Source organism: Hyla sarda, chromosome 1 (genome assembly GCF_029499605.1).
Source record: "Hyla sarda isolate aHylSar1 chromosome 1, aHylSar1.hap1, whole genome shotgun sequence".
NCBI lineage: Eukaryota > Metazoa > Chordata > Amphibia > Anura > Hylidae > Hyla > Hyla sarda.
In genome coordinates this window covers 5,059,950-5,076,976 of record NC_079189.1, presented here as the reverse complement: position 1 = coordinate 5,076,976, position 17,027 = coordinate 5,059,950, and the positions used below count along the sequence as shown (strand labels likewise).

Below are 17,027 nucleotides of genomic sequence, written 5' to 3'. Positions count from 1 at the left end.
GATGACATCATTTCAGTGCTCTGGGTGTAATACTGATGACATCATATCAGTGCTCGGGATGTAATACTGATGACATCATATCAGTGCTCTGGGTGTAATACTGATGACACCATATCAGTGCTCGGGATGTAATACTGATGACATCATATCAGTGCTCGGGGTGTAATACTGATGACATCATATCAGTGCTCGGGGTGTAATACTGATGACATCATATCAGTGCTCGGGGTGTAATACTGATGACATCATATCAGTGCTCGGGATGTAATACTGATGACATCAAATCAGTGCTCGGGATGTAATACTGATGACATCAAATCAGTGCTCGGGATGTAATACTGATGACATCATATCAGTGCTCGGGATGTAATACTGATGACATCATATCAGTGCTCGGGATGTAATACTGATGACACCATATCAGTGCTCGGGATGTAATACTGATGACATCAAATCAGTGCTCGGGATGTAATACTGATGACATCATATCAGTGCTCGGGATGTAATACTGATGACATCATATCAGTGCTCGGGATGTAATACTGATGACATCATATCAGTGCTCGGGATGTAACACTGATGACATCATATCAGTGCTCGGGATGTAATACTGATGACATCATATCAGTGCTCGGGATGTAATACTGATGACATCATATCAGTGCTCTGGATGTAATACTGATGACATCATATCAGTGCTCGGGATGTAATACTGATGACATCATATCAGTGCTCTGGATGTAATACTGATGACATCATATCAGTGCTCGGGATGTAATACTGATGACATCATATCAGTGCTCTGGATGTAATACTGATGACATCATATCAGTGCTCGGGATGTAATACTGATGACATCATATCAGTGCTCTGGGTGTAATACTGATGACATCATATCAGTGCTCTGGATGTAATACTGAGGACATCATATCAGTGCTCGGGATGTAATACTGATGACATCATATCAGTGCTCGGGATGTAATACTGATGACATCAAATCAGTGCTCGGGATGTAATACTGATGACATCAAATCAGTGCTCGGGATGTAATACTGATGACATCATATCAGTGCTCGGGATGTAATACTGATGACATCATATCAGTGCTCTGGATGTAATACTGATGACATCATATCAGTGCTCGGGATGTAATACTGATGACATCATATCAGTGCTCTGGATGTAATACTGATGACATCATATCAGTGCTCGGGATGTAATACTGATGACATCAAATCAGTGCTCGGGATGTAATACTGATGACATCAAATCAGTGCTCGGGATGTAATACTGATGACATCATATCAGTGCTCGGGATGTAATACTGATGACATCATATCAGTGCTCTGGATGTAATACTGATGACATCAAATCAGTGCTCGGGATGTAATACTGATGACATCATATCAGTGCTCGGGATGTAATACTGATGACATCATATCAGTGCTCGGGATGTAATACTGATGACATCATATCAGTGCTCGGGATGTAATACTGATGACATCATATCAGTGCTCGGGATGTAATACTGATGACATCATATCAGTGCTCGGGATGTAATACTGATGACATCATATCAGTGCTCGGGATGTAATACTGATGACATCATATCAGTGCTCGGGATGTAATACTGATGACATCATATCAGTGCTCTGGATGTAATACTGATGACATCATATCAGTGCTCTGGATGTAATACTGATGACACCATATCAGTGCTCTGGATGTAATACTGATGACACCATATCAGTGCTCGGGGTGTAATACTGATGACATCATATCAGTGCTCGGGATGTAATACTGATGACATCATATCAGTGCTCGGGATGTATTGCTGATGACACCATATCAGTGCTCGGGATGTAATACTAATGACATCATATCAGTGCTCGGGATGTAATACTGATGACATCATATCAGTGCTCGGGATGTAATACTGATGACATCATATCAGTGCTCGGGATGTATTACTGATGACACCATATCAGTGCTCGGGATGTAATACTGATGACATCATATCAGTGCTCGGGATATAATACTGATGACATCATATCAGTGCTCGGGATGTAATACTGATGACATCATATCAGTGCTCGGGATGTAATACTGATGACATCATATCAGTGCTCGGGATGTAATACTGATGACATCATATCAGTGCTCGGGATGTAATACTGATGACACCATATCAGTGCTCGGGATGTAATACTGATGACATCATATCAGTGCTCGGGATGTAATACTGATGACATCATATCAGTGCTCGGGATGTAATACTGATGACATCATATCAGTGCTCGGGGTGTAATACTGATGACATCATATCAGTGCTCGGGGTGTAATACTGATGACATCATATCAGTGCTCGGGATGTAATACTGATGACATCATATCAGTGCTCGGGATGTAATACTGATGACATCATATCAGTGCTCGGGATGTAATACTGATGACATCATATCAGTGCTCGGGATGTAATACTGATGACATCATATCAGTGCTCTGGATGTAATACTGATGACATCATATCAGTGCTCGGGATGTAATAATGATGACATCATATCAGTGCTCGGGATGTAATACTGATGACACCATATCAGTGCTCGGGATGTAATACTGATGACATCATATCAGTGCTCGGGATGTAATACTGATGACATCATATCAGTGCTCTGGATGTAATACTGATGACATCATATCAGTGCTCTGGATGTAATACTGATGACACCATATCAGTGCTCGGGTGTAATACTGATGACATCATATCAGTGCTCGGGATGTAATACTGATGACATCATATCAGTGCTCGGGATGTAATACTGATGACATCATATCAGTGCTCGGGATGTAATGTAATACTGATGACATCATATCAGTGCTCGGGGTGTAATACTGATGACATCATATCAGTGCTCGGGATGTAATACTGATGACATCATATCAGTGCTCGGGATGTAATACTGATGACATCATATCTGCAGGTTTGTGTACACGATGACATTATAGTATATTCACCAGTCCATAGACGTCGGGCACCGCACCGATGGCTTTCTGGATCCGTCCTATCCCCTCTGGATGTCCGGCAATAACAGATGTCCCAGTGTCTACGATTGCCTGACATCCCTGCTGACAGGCATAGACCTGACCATTGAGAGTGATGCTGTAAGATGAGGAGAACATGTCATGTGACCTACGGGGCTGAAAGTACAAATCTACATACACTGGAGAATAAATATAATGAACCCAGATAGAAATGTCAGATCACTGCAATACTCGTCCTGAAGATCTGTCTCATCATATATGTAATGATTACAGGTGGGTCTGATCACACAGCTAGAGGGCGTAAAAGTGCTGCGGCTCTATAAAAAATAACTGTCAGAGGCTACTTTTGGGTAGTGTGTCTCTGGGTGAGAGATCAGTGATTGCTGGACATACCTCTACTATGCACTCGAAGACACTTTGCCAGCTGACAGACTTTGAGAGGGGGCGCAACATTGCAACGAGAGAAGCAGAATGGTTGTTTCTATGAATTGCCACCATCTAGGTGTTTTTGACCATCTCTTCATAAAAAACCCCTGCCTCTTCATAACATCCCCCCTGCCTCTTCATAACACCCCCCCCTGCCTCTTCATAATACCCCCTATCTCTTCATTAAAAAAAACCCTGCCTCTTCATAACATCCCCCTGCCTCTTCATAACACCCCCCCTGCCTCTTCATTACACTCCCCGTCTCTTCATTACACTCCCCGTCTCTTCATTACACTCCCCATCTCTTTATAACGCTCCCCGTCTCTTCCTTACACTCCCCGTCTCTTCCTTACACTCCCCGTCTCTTCCTTACACTCCCTGTCTCTTCCTTACACTCCCCGTCTCTTCATTACACTCCCCGTCTCTTCCTTACACTGCCCGTCTCTTCCTTACACTCCGTCTCTTTATTACACTCCCCGTCTCTTCATTACATTCCCTGTCTCTTCCTTACACTCCCCGTCTCTTCATTACATTCCATGTCTCTTCCTTACACTCCCGTCTCTTCATTACACTCCCAGTCTCTTCATTACACTCCCCGTCTCTTTATAACGCTCCCCGTCTCTTCATTACACTCCCGTCTCTTCATTACACTCCCGTCTCTTCATTACACTCCCCGTCTCTTCCTTACACTCCCCGTCTCTTCCTTACACTCCCCGTCTCTTCCTTACACTCCGTCTCTTCATTACACTCCCCGTCTCTTTATTACATTCCCTGTCTCTTCCTTACACTCCCCGTCTCTTCATTACATTCCCTGTCTCTTCCTTACACTCCCGTCTCTTCATTACACTCCCCGGCTCTTCCTTACACTCCCCGTCTCTTCCTTACACTCCCCGTCTCTTCCTTACACTCCCCGTCTCTTTATTACACTCCCCGTCTCTTTATTACACTCCCCGTCTCTTCATTACATTCCCTGTCTCTTCATTACACTCCCGTCTCTTCATTACACTCCCAGTCTCTTCATAACTCCCTGTCTCTTTATTGCATCTCCATATGTTCATTACACTCCCCCGTCTCTTCATTACACTCCCGTATTTTTATTATACTCGTGTCTCTTCATAACTCCCTGTCTCTTCATTACACTCCCGTCTCTTCATTCTGTGGTAGCCCAGTATGGGAGGTGTTACCCTGTGCTCCTGCTGTCCTGTCAGGCAGCCTCCTTCAGTGTCCCCAAGGCCCCCTGCATTCCCCATTGTAAATATGTTTTACCATGTAAACTGTTATAAAATGTAATGTTGCTTTAAGAGTTATACCATGTGATATGTCATGTGATTTTTACCCAGGAGGTACCAGTGACCAGGTGATCCCAAGAGTGACCTATGGGCTCCCTGCTAGTCTCCCCCATATAAGCCCTGGGTGGAGCTAGCTTCTTGCTCTTTCCTTTCAAGTCTTTGCTGAGGTCCAGTGCAGTCTTGTCTAGTGTGTGTGTCCAGAGTGTTGGAGACCTCAAAATCCAGTCCTGCAGCCGCCATCAAGTCAAGTAAGATAAAGTCACAGCTTTATGAGTCAAGACAAGTCAGTCCCTATCATCTGTCAAACAACGTGGCCTGCACTAAATTGCCTAGTCCTACTACAAGTCCCAGCAAGCCCTTAAGGTCTCTGCGTCACTGGTCACCTCCTTGGGCCCTGGCTGAACTGTATAGACTTTACCAACTGTCTACACTCAGTAAAGCTACCATTGTCCGTAACTTGGTGTCGGAGTCTCTATTGCCCCCGTGTCTAGCCCAGGATCCAGCGGTATACCTTCAGGTGGTTATAGGCTAAACCACGCCCTGGCGTCACGAATACAAGGGGTTAATGCCATCTGCCCTTGGGTAACAACATCTGCCCTGCACAACACACCCCTCCACCACAACTTTTGGTGTCACGAACAGGATACGGGTGTGCGCCTTATGCCCCAAGTCCTCCTCCCTAGTCTGAACTGTGTCCAATATTGTCTGCAGAAACCGCATGCCGATGCGATTTAAGCCTGCGCCAGAAAGTGTACGGGACTTTGTCTATGAAATGTGTTTTACCCGAGGCGCTTGTGAAATACAGGGGAGGTAAAGAAAAGTTTGTTGCCTGCTATTTGAAACAGTATGGAAGTCGTGAAAACCATGTGCAAGATCAGATCAGAAACTATGTTATGTTGACAAGTTTTGCCTGTACCTGCAAGGATTAAAGATGTGCCGGAGAAGCGAGCGAAAACATGGAAACCACGTTGTTGCATCAATGCCAAAGTGGAACTGTGAAGACCCGCCCCTTGTTCCCAGGATAGCGGAAGTCAGCGCTGCACCGCTGACGAACTTCCGGCCGGTGACCATTTTCCCATTAAAGGAGCAGCGCCGCTGGAACCTCTCAGTTTGCCGGAAGTCAGTAAGAGGAACAGCATGGCGGAAAAGGCAAGCACAGGTGGAGAGAGTCCCAAGATGGCGCCAGAGGCCCGGAAAGTTGCCGCGGCACAAATGTTTCAGGAGCTGGCAGATGGTCTGCTACCATGTCCTGATGCCCGAGGATAATGGAGACTGGCCACCAACCCCAGAGGAGGGAACACCAGCATCTTCTAGTGCATCATCACCAGTGAGGCTGTCCCTTCACCACCGGACCTGGGGGTCCTGGGCCGAAATTCACACCGAGAAGTCAGAAGTGAGTCCCCCGGCTGATGCCGCATTCTCTACCCCTCCTTCTACCCCTAGCCCAGAGCAAACCCCCCACGCCCAGAAGTCTGTCACCCATCCCCAGGCACCACCATTACCTAAGTGGTTGTTTGGCGATGAGCCTGGACTGATCCAATACATGAGGGAGCACCTTCTTCCCCTGCATGGGAAGTCCCATCCCCCAGTCCCTCCGGGCCAGTCCCAGAGGGCCAGCAGAGAGTCTCAGGTGGCCGAGATCGTAGAGGGACTGAGGGTACAGAGAGGGAAGAGATATGGGCCTAAGCTGCTGTCATACAAGGTGCGACAGGCGCAGCAACAGGAAACCAAAGCATTAGAGGCCCTGTACATCAGAAAAGTGGAACATCCCAGAGAGGGAGAGCCACCCCTGGAAAGCTGCAGTGCTTCGGTGGTGAAATTCGACAAAATGCGGGGGTTTGGCACCCTCATGGACTGTCGTCATGGAGGGACCACCCTGGTCAATCGTCGGGCAGTGCAGAGAGACTACCTTCCCCCGTCCATGAATTCTCTAGAGAGCGGGGAGATCATGGAGTATACTCCTGTACAGAGCTTGAGAGAAGAGAGGGCGGCTGCGGTGACCCGTCCGAAGAATCTAACCCAGATTTAGTTTGCCTACCTCCCATTGACGACTGGGACACCCCTTTGGGTTGCTGCCACCTAAAGTCAGAGGTACTGTCCCGGAGGAGGAGGTCTACATACCCGAAGTGCCTGTCATGGCACCAAAGCATCCACCACAGTCATCTGCGAGTGTGGTCAGGGAGGTTTGGCCTAACCAGCGGACACCAACTGAAGTGCCTCGGGCTACTCCCGCAGAGGAGGTTTGGCCGGCCCAACAGGCCCCAACCGTTGTTACCCCAGTGGCTCAAGCCGCTGCAGTGCAAATGGTAGTCACCATCAGCCCCACCATTACAGAATCCACATTGTCCCGGGTGAACTGGAACACCCGAGTGAGTCCATTAGAGGGGGCACAGTCCTGGGATGGCAAGTTCCCAAGTTAGGGAAATCTACCCGTGATAATTCTGATATATATCATTAAGTTTCCTTGTGAAGTACTTTTGTTCTCCACAGGTTATGCAACGTTTAAGAAAAGCGCCTGACGAACTTGCCAAGAAGTTTATTTGTAACCATTTGCGTAAGTGTACGTGCCCGGCTTCTAGCCATGATTCTTTACTAAGAACTCTAAAATGTACCAGGACTGTGGAGCGGTACAATGAAAATATGTATATACCATTAGAGTAATATATTTTTGCTCATTACCTTTGCACAAGTAAATTCTTATATCGGTGTACTATAATGGTTATTGTGTATTTTAATACAATGTATATAATATGTTTGTACAAAATGTCAAGATGTACAGTGTCTGTTGTTCATGGCAATTTGTACAGGAGGTATCCTGACCCGGTAAGTAAAAACGTAGCCACTACCTCACCGCCATGACAAATTCCCGCCAGGTACAAAGATTAACTCGTAAAGTTATGTACCACACATAGTCAGTTCACATATGGTAAAAGTAGTCCACACATATGCAAATAGTTAAGATAGGACTGTAACATTATTTGTCGTCCCAGTCCACAAGTTCTAAATATATACAGTAATATGTCTAATGTTTTCTCTCCTGTCCACGTGTACAGGTTACTCTACTGGCCAGAGGGTTTACCTGATATCTAGATAATGCACGTAGAGCGACAAAATTGATGAATGTAAAGGTAACACTGTTGTATTGTGTAACAATGTATATTGAGTTCTGGGGAGAGGAGTTGAGAACTGAGGGGCCCCAGCAGCCAAGGCATTGGGTAGATAGCCTCCGGCAGCCCAATCCGTGAATCTATGTATATTGATATGTATATTATTGTCTTCAATGTCTTCAGAAAGCAGTTACATAGTCAAATTAACCTCATATGTTTAAAGAGCATGTATGGACATTCACCATGCCACATGGACTCATCATTATCTTGTTTCGTAATCCAGATCTGAGAAGGACATTGTGCTTAACTGCCCCAGGAACTGTCACTAGGCCTCAGTGGCCACTTCAGTCCTCTGCCCTCCAGGACTCGGCATCAAGGACAACTTTAATTAAGAGGTATAACTCTTAAAGCAACATTACATTTTATGTCATGTGATTGTTACCCACGAGGAACCAGTGACCAGGTGATCCCAAGAGTGCCCTATGGGCTTCCTGCTAGTCTCCCCCCATATAAGCCCTCGGTGGAGCTTCTCTCTCTTTGAGCTCTGTTCTCCTGCTAGGCTGAGGTCCAGTGCAGTCGCCTAGTGTGTGTGTCCAGAGTGTTGGAGACCTCAAAGTCAAGTCCTGCAGCCACCATCGATTCAAGTAAGTCAAGTCAGTCCCTGTCATCTGTCATGTTAGCATGGCCCACACCAAATTGTCCAGTCCTAGGTCTCTGAGTCACTGACCACCTCCTTGGAACTTGGCTGAAGTGTATAGACTTTACAAACTGTCTACCCACAGTAAAACTACCATTGTCCGTAACTTGGCGTCAGAGTCTTTATTGCCCCTGTGCCTAGCCCAGGATCCAGCAGGATACTTTTGGGTGAATATAGGCTAAACCACGTCCTGGCGGCACAAATACAAGGGTTAATGCCATCTGCCCCTAGGGCATCTGCCCTGCACCACACACCCTGCCACCACAATTACACCTCCATCTCTTCATTACACTCCTCTGTCTCTTCATTACACCCCCCTGTCTCTCCATTAGACTCCCCTATCTCTTCATTACACACCCCTATTTCTTTATTATACTCAGCATTACATTTTATTACAGTTTGTTCTTTTATGTCTACTTCATTGCAGTCGTATTTTGACACTTTACAGGTTGCTGCCGTGATAAGGACCGTAATAAAATTGGTGACCATTGACTTTCTGTGGCATCTCATTCCTCGTAGCATTCTGAATTTTTTGAGTGTTATTTTCCTCATTAATAATATGTTTGTCTATACTCCTCCTGTGCGGTGACCATAAAAGACCTAAAATAACATATGTTCTACCTTTCTATGGTGATCTGCCAGAACCGCTCATGTGTGACAGGAACCCAGTGAAGATTTCCTGTGTATAGAGAGTCATCGATTCCTCCGAACACCACCACACTGTTATTATTACTACTGTGGGTAAGAAAAAACAATAACAATAAAAAGGAGGTTTACAATATTCTACACAAGGAGTAGGAAGACAGAAGAGTCCTACAGAGGTAACAAAATACAGTCCTGTAAGTAAGAAAATATAGTCCTCTAGCAAGGGTAGGGGGAGAGACAAAGAGAGTCCTCTAGTTAGGGGGAATGAGAGACAGTCCTCTAGTGAGGGGGATGAGAGGCAGTCCTCTAGTGATGGGGGAGGAGAGGCAGTCCTCTAGTGAGGGGGATGAGAGGCAGTCCTCTAGTGATGGGGGAGGAGAGGCAGTCCTCTAGTGAGGGGGATGAGAGGCAGTCCTCTAGTGATGGGGAGGAGAGGCAGTCCTCTAGTGAGGGGGATGAGAGGCAGTCCTCTAGTGATGGGGGAGGAGAGACAGTCTTCTAGTGATGGGGGAGGAGAGACGGTCCACTAGTGATGGGGAAGGAGAAGCAGTCCTCTAGTGAGGGGGAAGGAGAGGCAGTCCTCTAGTGAGGGGGAAGGAGAGGCAGTCCTCTAGTGATGGGGGAGGAGAGGCAGTCCTCTAGTGAGGGGGATGAGAGGCGGTCCTCTAGTGATGGGGGAGGAGAGGCGGTCAACTAGTGATGGGGGAGGAGAGGCGGTCCTCTAATGAGGGTGAACGAGAGGCAGTCCTCTAGTGAAGGGGGAGGAGAGGCAGTCCTCTAGTGAAGGGGGAGGAGAGGCAGTCCTCTAGTGAGGGTGAAGGAGAGGCAGTCCTCTAGTGATGGGGGAGGAGAGGCAGTCCTCTAGTGAAGGGGGAGGAGAGGCAGTCCTCTAGTGAGGGTGAAGGAGAGGCAGTCCTCTAGTGAGGGGGATGGAGAGGCAGTCCTCTAGTGAGGGGGATGAGAGGCAGTCCTCTAGTGAGGGGGATGAGAGGCAGTCCTCTAGTGAGGGGGATGAGAGGCAGTCCTCTAGTGATGGGGGAGGAGAGGCAGTCCTCTAGTGATGGGGAGGAGAGGCAGTCCTCTAGTGATGGGGGAGGAGAGGCAGTCCTCTAGTGATGGGGGAGGAGAGGCAGTCCTCTAGTGATGGGGGAGGAGGGCAGTCCTCTAGTGATGGGGGAGGAGGGCAGTCCTCTAGTGATGGGGGAGGAGGGCAGTCCTCTAGTGATGGGGGAGGAGAGGCAGTCCTCTAGTGATGGGGGAGGAGAGGCAGTCCTCTAGTGATGGGGAGGAGGCAGTCCTCTAGTGATGGGGAAGGAGAGGCAGTCCTCTAGTGATGGGGAGGAGAGGCAGTCCTCTAGTGATGGGGGAGGAGAGGCAGTCCTCTAGTCAGGGGGAAGGAGAGGCAGTCCTCTAGTCAGGGGGAAGGAGAGGCAGTCCTCTAGTCAGGGGGAAGGAGAGGCAGTCCTCTAGTGATGGGGAAGGAGAGGCAGTCCTCTAGTGAGGGGGAAGAAGAGGCAGTCCTCTAGTGAGGGGGAAGGTGAGGCAGTCCTCTAGTGATGGGGGAGGAGAGGCAGTCCTCTAGTGATGGGGGAGGAGAGGCAGTCCTCTAGTGATGGGGAAGGAGAGGCAGTCCTCTAGTGATGGGGAAGGAGAGGCAGTCCTCTAGTGAGGGGGAAGGAGAGGCAGTCCTCTAGTGAGGGGGAAGGAGAGGCAGTCCTCTAGTGAGGGGGAAGGAGAGGCAGTCCTCTAGTGATGGGGAAGGAGAGGCAGTCCTCTAGTGAGGGGGGAAGGAGAGGCAGTCCTCTAGTGATGGGGGAGGAGAGGCAGTCCTCTAGTGAGGGGGGAAGGAGAGGCAGTCCTCTAGTGATGGGGGAGGAGAGGCAGTCCTCTAGTGATGGGGGGGGGAGGGGGAGACAGTCTTTTAGTGATGGGGGGGGAGGGGGAGACAGTCTTTTAGTGATGGGGGAGGAGAGGCAGTGGATGAGAATCCCTCTGCTAGTTAATGGGAAGTAATGTCAGTCCTTTTGCCAGAAAGTAAAGAGATATCATCCAACAATTGACATATACAGGTTACACTGGTGTGAAGGCTTCTTCTTACCTGCTGAGATACACAGAGAAGACATCCTCAGGTATTAACCCTTCGCTCCACATGTTGTCAAATACTGGCGCTGTTCCAGACACGGAGAGGCTGGGGTAACCCAAACCCAAAATACCATCAAAGTGGGAGTAATAAAGGAAGAAGGACTCGGTCTCGCTGAGGATAAGTCCTTGCTTTGTGGTTACGATACTCCCCACCTAGTAAATACAGTCACTTTATATAGTATAATGGCAAAAATGGAGCAGATTCCTTATTCTGAGACAAAAACACTGTCTGATTTACTCCAAGTGACCAATCAAAGCTCAGCTGTTATATCTTAATGAGCTCCGGGAGAAATCTGAGCTACGATTGGTGAAGGGGTATAACTACTATATAGCCTGATCCAATAGAGATAGCAGCAGTATACAGATAGAGCTGGAGAGGAGGTGTATAACTACTATATATCCTGATCCCATAGAGATAGCAGCAGTATACAGATAGAGCAGGGCGAGGGGGTGTATAACTACTATATATCATAATCCCATAGAGATACCAGCAGCAGTATACAGATAGAGCTGGAGGAGAGGTATATAACTACTATATATCCTGATCCAATAGAGATAGCAGCAGTATACAGATAGAGCTGGAGAGGAGGTGTATAACTACTATATATCATAATCCCATAGAGATAGCAGCAGCAGTATACAGATAGAGCTGGAGAGGAGGTGTATAACTACTATATATCATAATCCCATAGAGATAGCAGCAGCAGTATACAGATAGAGCTGGAGAGGAGGTGTATAACTACTATATATCATAATCCCATAGAGATAGCAGCAGCAGTATACAGATAGAGCTGGAGGAGAGGTATATAACTACTATATATCCTGATCCCATAGAGATAGCAGCAGTTTACAGATAGAGCAGGGTGAGGAGGTGTAGAACTACTATTAGTTATTATTAGATAGATCTTTGTTCAAGATGGCTCCATCCGACCACCAGAGAGGCCAAGTAACAGGATCTGTTGTCGTAGACTGATGACTCCTCTCCAGTCACATGAGGTTGTCTATGTTCCCACCATTGGGGATCAGTCCAGGTATCTCATGGGCACCAGTCATACAGAGTCCATCATTCTTACCTGCACAGTGTCGTAGACCAGGACCCCCTTCATGCTTCCCGTCCCGTAAGAGATAGAGACGGTTTCATCAGTAGTTTGGAGAGTGGAGGACAATTGAGGGTTAAACTTATGGTGATTTGCTGAGGGGAAAACATGGAGAAGATGTAAGATGGCAAAAACCAGACCAGAGAGGAACTACTGTGTATACAAGAACTTACAGCACGCCATACTGGAGCAGGAGACGGAGGGCACCCACAGGTTGGCCGATCCAGTATCAAACACCACCAAGAACTCCTGCCCAGGGGTGCCAATGGAGATACGCCCAAAATATTGGTTCTATGGAACAGAAGTATGGAGGTCACTACACTGTCCTACCAGTATATGTCATAATACACTCTACAGGAGAGACCTCACTGATCATAAGAGATTACACTCTACAGGAGAGACATCACTGATCATAAGAGATTACACTCTACAGGAGAGAGAGACCTCACTGATCATAAGAGATTACACTCTACAGGAGAGACCTCACTGATCATAAGAGATTACACTCTACAGGAGAGACCTCACTGATCATAAGAGATTACACTCTACAGGAGAGAAAGACCTCACTGATCATAAGAGATTACACTCTACAGGAGAGAGAGACCTCACTGATCATAAGAGATTACACTCTACAGGAGAGAGAGACCTCACTGATCATAAGAGATTACACTCTACAGGAGAGAGAGACCTCACTGATCATAAGAGATTACACTCTACAGGAGAGAGAGACCTCACTGATCATAAGAGATTACACTCTACAGGAGAGAGACCTCACTGATCATAAGAGATTACACTTTACAGGAGAGAGAGACCTCACTGATCATAAGAGATTACACTCTACAGGAGAGACCTCACTGATCATAAGAGATTACACTCTACAGGAGAGAGAGACCTCACTGATCATAAGAGATTACACTCTACAGGAGAGACCTCACTGATCATAAGAGATTACACTCTACAGGAGAGAGAGACCTCACTGATCATAAGAGATTACACTCTACAGGAGAGACCTCACTGATCATAAGAGATTACACTCTACAGGAGAGACCTCACTGATCATAAGAGATTACACTCTACAGGAGAGACCTCACTGATCATAAGAGATTACACTCTACAGGAGAGACCTCACTGATCATAAGAGATTACACTCTACAGGAGAGACCTCACTGATCATAAGAGATTACACTCTACAGGAGAGACCTCACTGATCATAAGAGATTACACTCTACAGGAGAGAGAGACCTCACTGATCATACAAGATTACACTCTACAGGAGAGACCTCACTGATCATAAGAGATTACACTCTACAGGAGAGACCTCCCTGATCATAAGAGATTACACTCTACAGGAGAGACCTCCCTGATCATAAGAGATTACACTCTACAGGAGAGAGACCTCACTGATCATACGAGATTACACTCTACAGGAGAGAGACCTCACTGATCATAAGAGATTACACTCTACAGGAGAGAGAGAGACCTCACTGATCATAAGAGATTACACTCTACAGGAGAGACCTCACTGATCATAAGAGATTACACTCTACAGGAGAGACCTCCCTGATCATACGAGCGTGCACTCTACAGGAGAGAGACCTCACTGATCATAAGAGATTACACTCTACAGGAGAGAGACCTCACTGATCATAAGAGATTACACTCTACAGGCGAGACCTCACTGATCATAAGAGATTACACTCTACAGGAGAGAGAGACCTCACTGATCATAAGAGATTACACTCTACAGGAGAGAGACCTCACTGATCATAAGAGATTACACTCTACAGGAGAGAGACCTCACTGATAATAAGAGATTACACTCTACAGGAGAGACATCACTGATCATAAGAGATTACACTCTACAGGAGAGAGACCTCACTGATCATAAGAGATTACACTCTACAGGAGAGAGACCTCACTGATCATAAGAGATTACACTCTACAGGAGAGAGACCTCACTGATCATAAGAGATTACACTCTACAGGAGAGAGACCTCACTGATCATAAGAGATTACACTCTACAGGAGAGAGAGACCTCACTGATCATAAGAGATTACACTCTACAGGAGAGAGAGAGAGACCTCACTGATCATAAGAGATTACACTCTACAGGAGAGACCTCACTGATAATAAGAGATTACACTCTACAGGAGAGAGACTTCACTGATCATAAGAGATTACACTCTACAGGAGAGACCTCACTGATCATAAGAGATTACACTCTACAGGAGAGACCTCACTGATAATAAGAGATTACACTCTACAGGAGAGACCTCCCTGATCATACGAGCGTGCACTCTACAGGAGAAAGAGACCTCCCTGATCATACGAGCGTGCACTCTACAGGAGAGACCTCCCTGATCATACGAGCGTGCACTCTACAGGATGTATATGATGTATATAGGTAGATGTATATGGCTGTATTTGTATATTCGGTATTTGTCAGCTCTTGTACACTGGCACCATAGAAGGACTCTCTCTCACATCCATGTAGTTGACTAGAGGTTCGGTGGCCGCTCCTTGGTCCTCGGTGTTGTATTTCCAGTAGAGATCGGGCACGTGTGCGGTGACTTCTCCCAGGAGACCATGTTCTTGTAGAGTCCTTCTCAGGGACTTAGTTCTGATCAGGGGGACGCTAGAAATGGATATTACACTTATTACAACATCACCACAGATGAAGATGTCGAAAATGTTACCAAAGAAGACAATGTAGCCATAAATGGATAGTCTGCCTGGGAGATTAGCTCTGGAAAACCAGTCAAATAGCAGCAAAGCAGCAGTCAGTGACAGGGACATGAAAGTAGCATTAAAACAAAGAAAACCAAAAATAAATCCTGCTTGTCCAGCACTGACTACACAAGATCTTCCCTCTCTGTACAGGTGGCTTACTACCAGTCACCCAACACAACAGTCACCACGTGCGTTACCCAAGGTAAACGCCCCATTTTGAGGTTGCCCACCTTAGATCTCCAGCACTCATCAGAGGTCCCTCACAGCCTCTCAGAGCAGATCTGGTTACTCCTTCTGTAACTTCAGTGTTAATCGGCCTCAGCACCTTGTGACCAAGCTGAAAATCTGGACTGACCCAGGAAGGGGATGAAAAGCCCCACTACCAAACCGGATTTAAATCTTATAAAAATATTCCCCCCTGACCCCTGTAATGGATCCATCATCTCCTGGCTGTTAATGACATCACATTACTTATCTGCAATAAACATTTAAAAAAACATGTACAGATCAACCACGCCTCCTGAGACAGGAGAGAGGGAGGAGCCAGGGAGCTGCTGAGACAACATCACACAGACAATGAGAGGACTACACAACTTCCTGTAAGGAGAGAGGGAGGACTTCGGAAGCTGCTGAGACAACAGCACACTGACAATGAGAGGACTACACAACTTCCTGTCAGGAGAAAGGGAGGAGCCTGGGGAAACTGCTAGGACAACATTACACGGACAATGAGAGGACTACACAACTTCCTGTCAGGAGAAAGGGAGGAGCCTGGGGAACTGCTAGGACAACATTAGTGTTCAGTGAGAAGACTACACAACTTGTTGTCAGGAGAGAGGGAGGAGCTGAGGAGCTGCTGAAACAATACTACACTGACAATGAGAGGGAGGAGCCAGGGAGCTGCTAAGACAACACCACACTAACAATGAGAAGACTACACAACTTCCTGTCAGTAGAGAGGGAGGAGCTGAGGAGCTGCTGAAACAACACTACACTTACAATGAGACATAAGGAGGAGCCAGGGAGCTGCTAAGACAACACCACACTAACAATGAGAAGACTACACAACTTCCTGTCAGTAGAGAGGGAGGAGCTGAGGAGCTGCTGAAACAATACTACACTGACAATGAGAGATAAGGAGGAGCCAGGGAGCTGCTAAGACAACACCACACTGACAATGAGAAGACTACACAACTTGTTGTCAGGAGGGAGGAGCTGAGGAGCTGCTGAAACAATACTACACTGACAATGAGAGGGAGGAGCCAGGGAGCTGCTAAGACAACACCACACTAACAATGAGAAGACTACACAACTTCCTGTCAGGAGAGAGGGAGGAGCCTGGGGAACTGCTAGGACAACATTAGTGTTCAGTGAGAAGACTACACAACTTGTTGTCAGGAGAGAGGGAGGAGCTGCTGAAACAACACTACACTGACAATGAGAGGGAGGAGCCAGGGAGCTGCTAAGACAACACCACACTAACAATGAGAAGACTACACAACTTCCTGTCAGTAGAGAGGGAGGAGCTGAGGAGCTGCTGAAACAATACTACACTGACAATGAGAGATAAGGAGGAGCCAGGGAGCTGCTAAGACAACACCACACTGACAATGAGAAGACTACACAACTTGTTGTCAGGAGGGAGGGAGGAGCTGAGGAGCTGCTGAAACAATACTACACTGACAATGAGAGGGAGGAGCCAGGGAGCTGCTAAGACAACACCACACTAACAATGAGAAGACTACACAACTTCCTGTCAGGAGAGAGGGAGGAGCCTGGGGAACTGCTAGGACAACATTAGTGTTCAGTGAGAAGACTACACAACTTGTTGTCAGGAGAGAGGGAGGAGCC

At 46.9% G+C, this 17,027-nt stretch overlaps 1 protein-coding gene across 1 annotated transcript in view; it reads right to left on the bottom strand.

Moving 5' to 3' along the window:
• The window catches only part of LOC130290203 (pepsin A-like), a 69,572-nt gene that overhangs the window by 47,682 nt on the left and 4,863 nt on the right, over positions 1 to 17,027 (bottom strand). The window contains exons 2-7 of the mRNA XM_056537586.1: positions 14,931 to 15,081; positions 12,619 to 12,736; positions 12,422 to 12,540; positions 11,305 to 11,501; positions 9,183 to 9,296; positions 3,016 to 3,160 (exon numbers count right to left, since the gene is read on the bottom strand). Coding sequence (XP_056393561.1) covers positions 3,016 to 3,160; positions 9,183 to 9,296; positions 11,305 to 11,501; positions 12,422 to 12,540; positions 12,619 to 12,736; positions 14,931 to 15,081 — 844 coding nt within the window. The remainder of the gene's footprint in view (positions 1 to 3,015; positions 3,161 to 9,182; positions 9,297 to 11,304; positions 11,502 to 12,421; positions 12,541 to 12,618; positions 12,737 to 14,930; positions 15,082 to 17,027) is intronic.